We start from the raw sequence: 12,863 nt of genomic DNA, 5'->3' as shown, positions 1-12,863 counted from the left end.
CTGGAAACGAAATTTTGAAGGTAAGATCCTATGCAGGCTGATAGAATGTTGCGAGAGTGATTAATAAGTCTATCATTGAATATGGATTAATGTAGAGCAATTAATCTAGAACATTTCTCTGCTTCAGAATCCAATTTTGTATTTTTGTAAGGAAATTATGTCCGTATATAAATATGAATTATATTATTATATTCTAATGAACAATAAAACTATAGATAATCACAAATTAATTTACCTCTCCGAATGTACTGATATTCTTTTGTTGGATCGTAAAACTCCTGCTCTTCTAAAGATATCACAATATATTCACCACGGTCTAAGAGACCACTCACTTGCATGAATCGTACCAAGTCCACTAGAACATATGTGTCAGCCACTACTACATAAACTAAAAATAAAATTGAATATTTTTATATAGATTTAAAACTAGTTCTCTTGCTACTTTCAATATTAAAAATTTAAAAGATTTAAACGAATGTTTTATATCTTCATTGGCACAATGCCAGGGGAGGGGCATTGTTCACATAAATTCTATCTTTATACTAAAAATTATATTTTAGAATGAAATTAGATTAAAAAGGAGAAATGATAGGGAAAAATGTGGCATTTTAAACAGTGTACTTTTTAAAGAGTTGTTTTGATTGTTGGGAATTTAAATATAAAGAGAAGCCCAAAAATTTAAAATGCAGCTTTCATTTTTTTTAAAAAAAAGATAAGGAAACCGTCCGTCTTGAAAATAATCTACAGTTCTAAAAAGAAAATATATAGAATTGTGCAGTTTGTGCGAAAACATTGAAAATCATTCTCGGCAAATTTCACAATTAGTTACAAACTTCATCTACAAATTAAACTGCTTACCCACAGTTACTAGAAATAAACAATAAAACCAATGTTTTCTCAACGGATCAAATTATTGCAACTGAAATATTTGCGCCGACATCTGTTAATTTTGTAACCCAGATTGTGCCATCATTGTTGCTGCAAATAGAGTTTTTTTCTGAAATCATTGTCATTAGTTTTCGCAATCAACAGCACCAACTGTTGACAAAATTTGTAAGTTTTTAAAATTTGAGAGGAATAAATAACTTGTTTTTTGAGAAGGCAGTAAAAAGTACTTTCCTATTTTCTTCATTTTTCTTTAACTTAATTAACAAAACCCCCACAGTTTTGATACAGTGTATAAACGCTCTTTTGTTTCCCACAAAAATTTAAAATTTAAAATATAGAAAAAGTGAGATCAGGTAGACCTAAAGTAAGCCCTGATAATTCAAATACTGAAAATAATTTTCAAAACACATAAAAACAAACAAATTATGGCAGAATTACGCAGTGAGGAAATAATCCAACAATAATTTGTCTGCATTTTGTTCAACATTTAAAACTTCAGAGTTTGCTCTAAACTTACCCGAACTCTACTTTCTCTATTATTTTACTTGTTTGTTTATTTCGTTTTCGTGTGTGTAATGCAACAGACTGTTTCGAAACGTCTTCTGGTTCCCTTTTTTTCATTTTTGTCTTGTTTACATCCAATTAAATAGTATTGAACTTGATGTGTCATACCAAGGGCAGTGACATATTTTTTTCGATGCTTTTGTTTATTTTATTTTATTTTAAAGAAAAAATTCAACCAGGTCAGTAGAACTGTTAGTAGAAGTTCAAGAAGTTTTAAGAAATTTTATAGCTAAACAGTACTAGTTTTTTTTCAAGCATTTGACAATGCTATATGGACAAGCAATATATTTTATCACGTGTATTTATTTACTCTAAATAGTATGAGATGTTGTTGTTGTTGACGTATTCCTGTTTAAGCAGTGCGATTGTTCTTGTCTTCCAGTGGTGCCATCTATGGCCAAGAATTCGACTCTGCCACACCATATGCCACACTCGTTTGTAGGGCGGACCCATTCATACATCCATTTATTCATCCACAGATTGTGATTTTGACCTGAATCAGAGAATGATCGATCTCCAATCCAGTATCCCCAGAGGTTTTGATTTGTTATAGGAACATGGAGGACTTTTGCGACTCGACAGATTTAACGTGCATCAGTCACTTTACCACAGTATGAGATTGAAGCCAAATCAATAGAATTAATAATTTTTATTTTTTAAGAGTCAAATGATTGAGATCAAGATTGCAGCTCAACTCAGAAGAACGTGCTAGTTTTATATGTTCATATTGGGTCAAAATCACATTTTTTAAAACAATTTGCAGCATTCACATAAGTATTTCTGTATTCAATTACTCAGGTACGGGTCTCAGAGTTTAGAGCCGTATTATATTTTAAAAAAATAATTACAAATCATAGGTCTGTATGATTTTTTTCATGCTATAATTAAAGCTTCTTTCACAACAAATTCTATATTTGTCAAGTTTCGGCGAATGCAGTTAATAACCCTGAAAGCCGTCCTACTTTAAGATCAAATTTTACGTCACGCCAAATATATACTTCGCTTATGTTTTTTTAAGTAATACTCATTAGTCAACTCAATAACATTCACAGATTTACCTTTGTAGTAGACTGTTAGTACTAGTAGATTTTCACCATGAAGGCCTTGAAAAATAGTCTACAATGAACTTTTATCTATACAAAATGGCACAAAAGCCCTCTGAGAGTATTTGTATCATAATTGTTAGTGTAAACGTAGTAGAATATAAAATAACAGTCAATGTCGAAAACCACCAATTTCACAAAAGTATTGCCACTTGTATATCGATTTGTTTCTTTCAAAATTCAATCTTCAGTTTTAGTCAAAAATCCTCAGTTTTAATCCTCGCCAAAAAAATTCAGAAAAAAAAACTTTTTTTTTTTCGTAAGAAAAAACATGTATAATAAATAATGCCAAGAAACTGAAGTGGTAGGGTGTTCCTTGACTTAAACTTTATTCGAATCAAAAATATATAAATAGGAAACAACGGTCATTTCTTATATATTGTGCAAGTAATGCATGTCTATTAGTTTTACATAAAGAAAATATCCTAACAATTTGAAGAAAAATAAACATTTTAACTATCCAAACCTACCTTATCTCCCTAATTAAAAACAAAGAAACTGGCAATTAGAATCAGAATGAAAACAAACTTGGAATTGGATAACTTGATTCGCTAATGCCATGGAAGTTAATAAAAATTTAATAAGAAAGTTAATGTTTCATGTAAATATTTTTATGTAAATTTTTCGTATAATTTGTTTGCATTTATTTGTACTGTTAATAAAACTATTAAAAAAATTGGAAAACACTGTAACTGACAGTTGTAACAGAACACCCAACCATAATATAGACTAATTACACATCAGAAAAATATATTAATTTCATTATTCTTCTCAAAATTGTAAAAAAGAGTTGTAACTTTACTCGATAATATTCAGCTAAATCAAAGTTTGCAACTGTTTATAATTTTTCGCCAGTCCCATCGGCACCTATACTGCCAAATATAACTACATTTAAGTATTTAACTTACACAAGAGTTTTTAATATTTTTGCTCATTTCCATTTTCTACTTCAAGAAAAGTAAAAGATAAAATATTTGTGTAAAATTTTTTTCTTATTAAGAGTCAAAAGCTTTTATGTTTCTGCATACTTACTTCAAGAAATATTGAATGTAAAAGCATTTCGAACATTTTTTTTTCACATCGAATTCAATATTTCCTATGTATGACGATAAATTGTTATGAAACAAAAGAGAAAAGCGTGTTGCTCTGTTGAAAGAAAAAAATGAAAACAACAGAACGGTTTCAATAAAAATGTTAAAAGCAAAAACTTTAGAAAATTCTTCAAAAATTTTATTTGTTTATTTTAATGCTCTTTTAGTTTTGGGGGACAAAGTTTGAATAAAAATATCATATATAATAAAAGAATATCTGCTTTAGAATTTCTGAACAAAAGAAAAAGATATTTGAATGGCCTAACTTTTTCCTTTTTGAAAATTTGAAGATACTTTACTAAATGAGTTTTCTCTAGAAATTGAAATTTTCAAATCAAAGTCACTGTAGTGAAAATTATTTTGAGTTTTCAATTTCACAAATGAGTAAATTTCAAAAAATATTACTTCGGAAAAGAGGCTTCAAAAGCTTTTTCACTTGCTCTAATATTTTAATAATTTAAGTATAAATGAATTCTGGAAATGTTCCCAACTAAATATATAGCACCCACACAAACCATACGACGGTAGAAACTTTTCAGATTTTTATTTATTGCACATGATGATTGCTCATGAGCAATTTACTTGATTGCAGTCTGTGGTGGTCATTTTCTCAACCTGTCCTCGCAATCTGAATTAAAGTTGCCCACTAGTGTCCTCAGGTCATCACTAAGGATGAATCCCAGACCACCATCAATAGTTCATATGTGGAGGTTCGTATGACACGAAAATTATATCATATGTCCTGCTCAATATTACTTTCAAAATAAGATATCACAACAAACATAGAAAATATTAAATAAAAGAAATATTACCTCTTGTTTTTTTGTAAGTTTTCCTTACAATTTGCTTCAGGGTGGTGTTGTCCTTCGTAAGGTAATCAGCAGGCAAGAAACACGTTTCGACTATATGTATAGCATGGTGATCTGCAAGTCTGTTCAAAGCTTCTGAAACTTGCCTGTTAGATGTGTTGTTGGCCACAAGTAGCATGATGCGATTCCATTTGTAATACTTAAGTAATGAAATCAGTGACTTTGATACTTTTGTACTAGGTGGCAGTGTACGGGCAAATGTGGTATAGATTTCTTTCTTAGATACTTTGCTGTCTGAACATTTCTGCAAAAAAGTAAACCAATGGCAAGTTGAGAAAAAGGGAAAGATCTCAGAATAAATATTACATTATATTCTAGTACATAATCTCATTTGGGAAAATAATGATGTAGGGAATTTCACGTAATAACGTTTAATCTACTATAACGGAGCTTGATTTTACAAATATCATTCAGTGTATTATTACTTTTATGATTGATGGTTGATTACGCTGTTAAATAGGATAATGTTTAATAAGATGTAGAGAATTAAGTTGAATTACTTTCTTTTTCAGGTTCCTAAAAATGACAAATACTGCTATACCGTCAATTGTTGTTCATTTTTGTTTTTAAAATTTAATAGCGTAAATAGCACTTATGTAGTTTTAGCTCTGTGTGTGGCGTTTTAAGTATGAAACAATTTGCAAGTTTTCATATTGAAGAACCACAAATTTTTTTTATCACATTTAATTAATCAGAAACTATAAATGCAACAAAAAATTCCTATATGTAGAAATAGAAGTATTAGTTAGATATGTGCTATAACATTTTCAAGAGCATTGTACTGAAATTAAAGTAGTCGTTGTGAATATGAAAACGCTGAGTTAAGTAAGAACCATTTGAACGTGAAGAATGATGGCATTAATACATAGCGTCCGAAAAATAGTCGCCAATTTAAAAAAAAATTAACTGAAGTAAAATGTAAAAGGAAAAATATAATACTTGCATCGTTCAAATAGTTATCTGTAGGTTTTAAAAACATTTTACAATGTTTATCAACAGACGCCGCCGCTGACTGGCCAAAGTTTTCTACTGCCTGTTAAACCATATTTGCACTAGCATCTGTTAATTTTGTTCTTAATCTGATAGTTACTGCGAATGGAGATTATCAGTTAGTAATGCCATCTGTTGACGAACGTTATAACTAACATTGAACTTTAACGCGAAGGAATTTCTGGTTTCCAAAACAAAGCAAAAGATACTGTACTGTATCTCCACTCGATTTTCTTTATACAGATCGTCAAATCATTCGGACAATCGATATCTGAGCTTGTTTTATCGATATACGTATTGAAGTAAAAGTTTCTTAATCTTTCGCATTTATATAAATTTTATCTTATTCTTAGAGGAACACGAAACAAAATATACTATTTTGAAACTTACCGGAAGTATATCCTATTAAAAAGAAACTTTAATTTTTTTAAAAAATCTTTTGGTTGATGCTTTGAGAATATACTCTTCATCAGCCTATTTCTATAAAAAAATTCGCAGAAAACTAAAGTGAATTACTAATTATTGCTAGTGAATTACTGATGTATTTTTATTAATATAATGTTGAAAGTATAAAACTAAAATCTACTCTACAACTAGAGTCTGTTTAAAATATTCATTAAAGATTATTTATAGTTTGAAAAATCTCTCACTACAGACAGGGATTATGTCAAAACAATCTGTTGCTTTTGAGCAATTCTTATAATGAGGACAAAAAAAATTTGACTAATGTTCCTAAGACTTCCTTTGACTAATTTCTAAGACAAATATAATGATGCTTGGGACTTTTATATTTTCATCATTAAATTTTGTTTAACGGAATACAAATGTGACTAACTGTTACAGTAACATTTATCTTGATCTTCATATTAATGATTTGAAAAAAAAATATTCTAAGAACATCTAAAAATTCGTACGATATGAAGTTATGAAAGCGTAACTCCATTAATGACTCCGCAATGTTTTAAAAATGTCTGCAGCTTGTCACATTTAAAAAGAGAAAAATATTTTAAACGAAATTTCATAAAAGGATAACAGCTCAGAATTTTCATTTCTTGTCATTGTTGAAATTGAAATTTAGATAAGTATTTAATAATGATGGATTGAAAATTTGAAATAAGTTTATGATAAAAATTTAAAAAGTAATTATTTATAGAAACGTCGTAATAATTAAACAGGTCATAAAAAAATTTGTAAAAATTGAAAACGCTCATATATACCACCTTCGGGAAGATAAAATATAAATTTAAAGCCAACAATTTGAATAAAATTTTAGTGAAATACATAAATTTAGAATAAACTGAACAGACCATTGTTTTCCAAAAATCCCATAATTAAGTAAAAAAACAATTTAAAGATTGGTGCTTATTGGACAAGAAACAATAAAATTTTTAGCGGAAGTTTACATATCTGTAAGTTACTTTACCTGTATGAGTGTGTTTGTATCTTATTCAAACGAAGAACATTTCACATTTGAATTCTCCGGATTTATAAAGCTGGTAAGTGTTATGATTTGTATAATAAAAAAATTACTTTAAATAGTTCTTTTTTCTTATTTGATGATAGTTATCTACAGAATAGTTTTCTACGTCTGATTACAAGAACTTTAAAACTAGGAAAAAAGCAATATGAAATTTTTTTATTTCAATATGAAGCATTTTTAAAGCTATTTTTTTAAATTATAAGCATTTTCTATTTTATGCATTTTAGTTAATAAATAAGGATTTTTTGTTAAAACTTAAACTTTTTTGATAAAAATTGCTGTTTAAAAACTTTTCTACAAAATTAAATGATATAACATTATGTGTTTCTGTATACGTTTTACATAATTTGATGTTTGAAGTAATATGATTTAGAAAAGTATGGAATGTAAAATTTAAATACACATTTTATATTAGATCTTTAAATGTAGTAGAATGATTTTAACTATAGTGCGAGTGCGTTTTACGTATAGTGCAAGTACTCTAGTACAAAGATAAAATACATATTTTTTCTCTGTTTATTTAGAAATATTTTTCCAAAGTTTCTTGGATGTTCCTTCTCTAAAATAATGTTTTTGCTTGCTTAAGGAATAATATCAAACATTTTTCATTTTTAAATTTAATAAGCCACAATAAAGAAGGAGCGTTGCCATGCTATTCTAAAGAAATCTCCAGTGCAACAGTGTTGTTCTGCTAGCAGTCATTCGTCTCAAATAACACCTCTTATAGGTCATTGCGTTCGCGAATCATAAATAAATTCAACGTAAATAATTTCTCGACATTTGGTAATGACGTCACTGAATTTGCATTTATTTTAAAAATATGCGAAACCACCTGTTTCTTAGATTTATACTTACGCTTTTAAAGAACACTTCTATAAACTTAATTAGGGCGAATTCAATAACTACTAATGGAATAAAATTAGTATCACTAATTATGTTACTATTAAACCATGGAAATTTTATTGTAAAATCTGAATATCGTATTTTACATGACACTATATGTGCAGTTAATCTTTCTTCTAGAGAGTTGAGCTTCCAATTCAGATTATGGTAAATATGATAATAAAGTCACATAAGAATATACAAAAAAATAAAATTCAAAATGTTCTTGTATTAGGTGCCATGAATGTGTTGCATGATGATAGTAGGGTACTTATCTTTTTTGGAGGGCAGTTAAACACATATTACCACAGTAGCTATATTTCGCACCTATATCGATATAATAGTATTTTGAATTTATAAATTGTGTATTGATAATGATACATTTAATTTTGATCCTTTTTCACTACCAAAACACATATATCCTACAGAGAACACATATATCCAAATGAAGAAAAACAATCGTGAAAAGATTTTATTTCTATCCGCAATAAATGTTTCGCTTAAAAATATATTGTTGAAATGTTTTTAATCAACTGCTTAAGGCCTGGTTTCTTAAGGCCTGGTTTCTTAGAACAGGACGCCGTCAGCTGGAAATCAGCGCTAACCTCTGATTGGTCCATTTGTGAGTTTGATAGTATACGTCATCGAACGCTCATCTTGAACTACAATTGCCGTCCAACTCAACTGCAGTTGGATTACAACGTGACGTGAACCACAGAAGCAATGGCGGACAACATCTAACAGCACATTGAAATCAGCCAAGATTTTGATTTTGACATTAAACATAGCTTCTTCATTAATCATAGCACTCTTCATTTAGCTCAGCTATAATGTGTTTTTTCTTGGACAAAGTCATTATTTGTTCTCTAAAACACTGGTTGACAGAAACAAAATCAATACAAATTCAAAATAAATATTTGTTTACGTTATTAACGCATGCGCAATGGGAGATAATGTCTGCGTTGGACGAACTGCTCACGCTGAGCTAAAAAAAAAGTATCTTTTTGGCGTCAGCTCTACATCAACTTTCCGCTGACGCCCAGATAAGGCGCTAGTTCTAAGAAACCAGGCCTTGAGCTAACAAACCAGTATTTTGTTGGCGTCAGCGGGACGTTGACGTCCCGCTGACGCCCAGATAAGGCGCTTGTCCTAAGAAACCAGACCTTAAGGACAGGACGCCGTCAGCTGGAAATCAGCGCTAACCTCTGATTGGTCCATTTGTGAGTTTGATAGTCTACGTCATCGAACGCTCATCTTGAACTGCAATTGCCGTCCAACTCAACTGCAGTTGGATTACAACGTGACGTTAACCACAGAAGCAATGGCGGACAACATCCAACAGCACATTGAAATCAGCCAAGATTTTGATTTTGACATTAAACATAGCTCCTTCATTAAACTTAGCACTCTTCATTTAACTCAGCTATAATGTGTTTTTTCTTGGACAGAGTCATTATTTGTTCTCTAAAATACTGATCGGCAATAACAAAATCAATACAAATTCAAAATAAATATTTGTTTACGTTATTAACGCATGCGCAATGAGAGATAATGTCTGCGTTGAACCGACTGCTCACGCTGAGCTAACAAAAAAGTATTTTTTAGGCGTCAGGTCTACGTCAACTTTCCGCTGACGCCCAGATAAGGCGCTAGTTCTAAGAAACCAGGCCTTCAGCTAACAAACCAGTATTTTGTTGGCGTCAGCGGAACGTTGACGTCCCGCTGACGCTCAGATAAGGCGCTTGTCCTAAGAAACCAGACCTTTAGAAGCATCTAATATTTATTAAAATATAATTCTTTAAAACTGAATGTTATTTATACTTTTCTTGGTGCAAAACGACTATGATGGAATTGTTAAATGTAAAATTAATGTGCTATCAATGTGCAATTAACTGCAATTATTTTTTGTAAGATACATTGAATTTGACTCAACTAAGAATATTTTTTAAAAATATTATTTAAAGTTTAGAAGTTGTTTTGAAAACAATACTTACTTTAAAACAAATCAACGAAACGGACAATAAATGCATCAATAAATGTATTAAAATATAGTTAAATGTTTACACCAAATAATAATTGATGCATTAATGCTCTACCTCTAAAGTAAAGCATTAAGTGTAAGGTCGATAATTCCCTTAGAATAAGTAATTACAGCCCATACATCAAAATATATGATAAATGACTGAAATTAGTCTTAAGGTCATTGCTCCTGTTATCCTTCCAACACTATTAACCACGATTTCTACTTCAAGAGAATGTTCTCTTCTCGCCTTTCTTAGAACCACTTCATGAGCTTTATTATGAGCCCCAAGGTAAAGAGTTGTTGCCAACTTCGATTAAGAAATACTTTTAGCGCCACTTTCTCTCGCTTGCTAATTATCGGACAAATGTCCAAATACATTAACACAAATACTATTAAATCATGCCTCTACATTCTGCTTGGCATGGGATGTCGGCTTTAAGTAAAAATTATATTTGACGGAGATTGTAATCATGCAGCAATGAAATACAAGCATGTTTAATTAACTTTCTTAGTGAAATTACTTTTAAAGGCTATAATTGAGCTTCAGTTATCTCAGTTATGGGATTAGGAAGATGTGAAATACTGCAAAATAGTGAATTAGATTTTAAAACATTGCTACATATCTTGAAAAACATTGCAATTTTAATCAGAATTTGCCTGCGATTTCACAATGGCTCAGGTTATTTAAGTTTAGTTTGTTCGTATATTATTAGTTTATTATTAGTATTATTATAGTTTTATTATAAATTAGTCTACTTTAGATAAATCGGTAAATGCTTCTATTTTTTAATGATTGTAAAAAAGGATATTTTTTGTGGTTTTAGGAATTTGTAAAAGAGAACAAACGTTTGGATGTTGGCTTGAAATTAAAATTGCTGTTAATATTAACTTTCTAACCGACACTTTTTTCATAACAATGTAAAAAAGTAGTTGTTCTTTCATGGATACGATATTATTACTGGTGAATATAATATAGTGTGAATATTAAAATAATATTATGATTACCAACAATGTTTAATCGAAACCTAATCATAATTATACATCAATATATAATTACCTAAGATTTACTAAATTTATTTTAAAAGAAATTAAATAAAATTTCCAATACTTTGTCCGAACTGCTAGCATTTTTCATATTAAAGAGCGAAAATAATCTGAAAATAAAAATTGACATCATTCCATAAGAATTTATAGTTATTTTTTCCTTAATCGCAACTTCACGTAACTAAAAACAACACAGCAGACGATTGTTTCAAAATGTTAACTTAACATTTATACCTATTTTAAACAAACCAAGCGATTTTACTTTTCTAGTTTAGTGTTTGCTTAAAGAGCTTATTTATTTGCCTTACAAAAGGAGAGGTAAGTGTTTCAGAGTTAAAAAATAATTGGTTTGCGCCATATTATTTCACTATCATTTGAGCAAAACAACCTCAGAAACAGTTATGGAAAGAAGGTTACAAAGACAAATGCTTTAAAGAGTCTACGATTTTTTTATGTCCTCATAGTCCACATCTCAGACCACGTGATTTCTGGCTCTTTCCGACTTTGACAGAAAATTTAATACAGACTCGGGCGTTATTTCAACGGTGCAGGGTTTCTTTTAAGTAGCTTCCAGTATTAGATAGCTCTACTAATTTTTAAAAGTGGTTTGAATTTAGAACCGTAGCTATCTGAGGAACGATATTTTGAAAAAGACTTTTCTTTTGCTCGGCTGCATTATTTCTTAATTTTTTGTAACTTTTATTCTCCGTTTTTATGAGATGCCTTTTCTAGTTTAACAACGCTGAGAAGAAAGGTATGGTAAAAACCAAAAGAATATGGTAAAATTTACCGTGTTTGTGACTCTATAGGAGCACCAATAAGCTCAGTGCTTTGGAAATGAATTTGGTCACATTAACAATGAAATATAGTCTTATGATATGTAATGAAATTCTGTAAATGTCAAATTCGGTAATATTTTCATTATATCTTTAAGAAGGACATGAGAAAAAGATTTATTTAATTAAATTTACTTCACAGTTCTGTATTTTTTTAAATAAATATGTGGTAATAAGAACGAAAATTTTGAGAACCAGAACATTCTCAGTAATTAAGCAATCGAATTGGCAATCCTGAGGCTGTATTACGCTAAATCTGAGAAACATATCATCATGAAATCAAGTGATTTGTGGCAAAAATCAAATTCTCAAATATAAGATGAAAATGTTTTCTCAATTACGAAACCTTATCTTAGTGCATTGTGGAAAATTGTTAACTAGAATGAAGACTGGATGATCGAAAAACTAAGTGATGATGAAGCCGAACAGCGTGTATGGTGGTCAAGGAGCTGGCCTCGCATCAGGAAGATACCGGGTTCGAAACCCTCTCCGGGCATAGGTGCAACTTATCTCTCTGTTTTATCAGTCTTTCCTGTGTCATTTTGATGACATTGATCCACCTATATGATAAAGCGATGGCTGGAAAAGTTTTTATTTGGGAAAAAAAGAATGAATATTTCACTATTTTTGACGAAATTCATTTCCTCGAAGAAGTGACGATAGTTATTTCGTCACTATGACTAAATCTTTACTCGGAGCATATGCTAGGAAATGGTTTCGTCAAAAACGAAGAAAGTTTCATGAAATTTGAGTATCCATTTTTAACATCGAATTTAAAGTAAACCACTTCCTTATGAACACAGAAACTACCTATTAAATAGTTTAAATACCATACAGTATACGTATGAATGATTTAAATACCGTATAGTGTATAGATATAGTATTTAAATACCGTATTATAGTTTGGTTTTACTAACTAGAATTATGGGTTTCTTTTGCCAGAAATATTATTTCTGCACAGTACGGTAATTTTAACAGAAATATTTTCACCGCGAAGAAAATGTTTCAAACTATTTCTTTAAAAAACTGCAATCACCCGAAATGCGTTTTAAGTTTTCTAGAATATGAGTTAGAAACTCTTTTAAATGATATT

At 30.1% G+C, this 12,863-nt stretch overlaps 1 protein-coding gene across 1 annotated transcript in view; it reads right to left on the bottom strand.

Annotated features, from left to right (window-relative positions):
• Positions 1-12,863, bottom strand: part of LOC107446643 (guanylate cyclase 32E) — a 116,792-nt gene that overhangs the window by 39,556 nt on the left and 64,373 nt on the right. The window contains exons 4-5 of the mRNA XM_087161458.1: positions 4,459-4,759; positions 236-388 (exon numbers count right to left, since the gene is read on the bottom strand). Of these exons, the coding sequence (XP_087017584.1) occupies positions 236-388; positions 4,459-4,759 (454 nt within the window). The remainder of the gene's footprint in view (positions 1-235; positions 389-4,458; positions 4,760-12,863) is intronic.

This window comes from Parasteatoda tepidariorum, chromosome 4, assembly GCF_982258835.1.
Source record: "Parasteatoda tepidariorum strain Cologne lab strain chromosome 4, Ptep-v5.0, whole genome shotgun sequence".
In the NCBI taxonomy this organism is placed as follows: Eukaryota; Metazoa; Arthropoda; class Arachnida; order Araneae; family Theridiidae; genus Parasteatoda; species Parasteatoda tepidariorum.
This window is presented reverse-complemented; position numbering and strand designations above follow the sequence as displayed.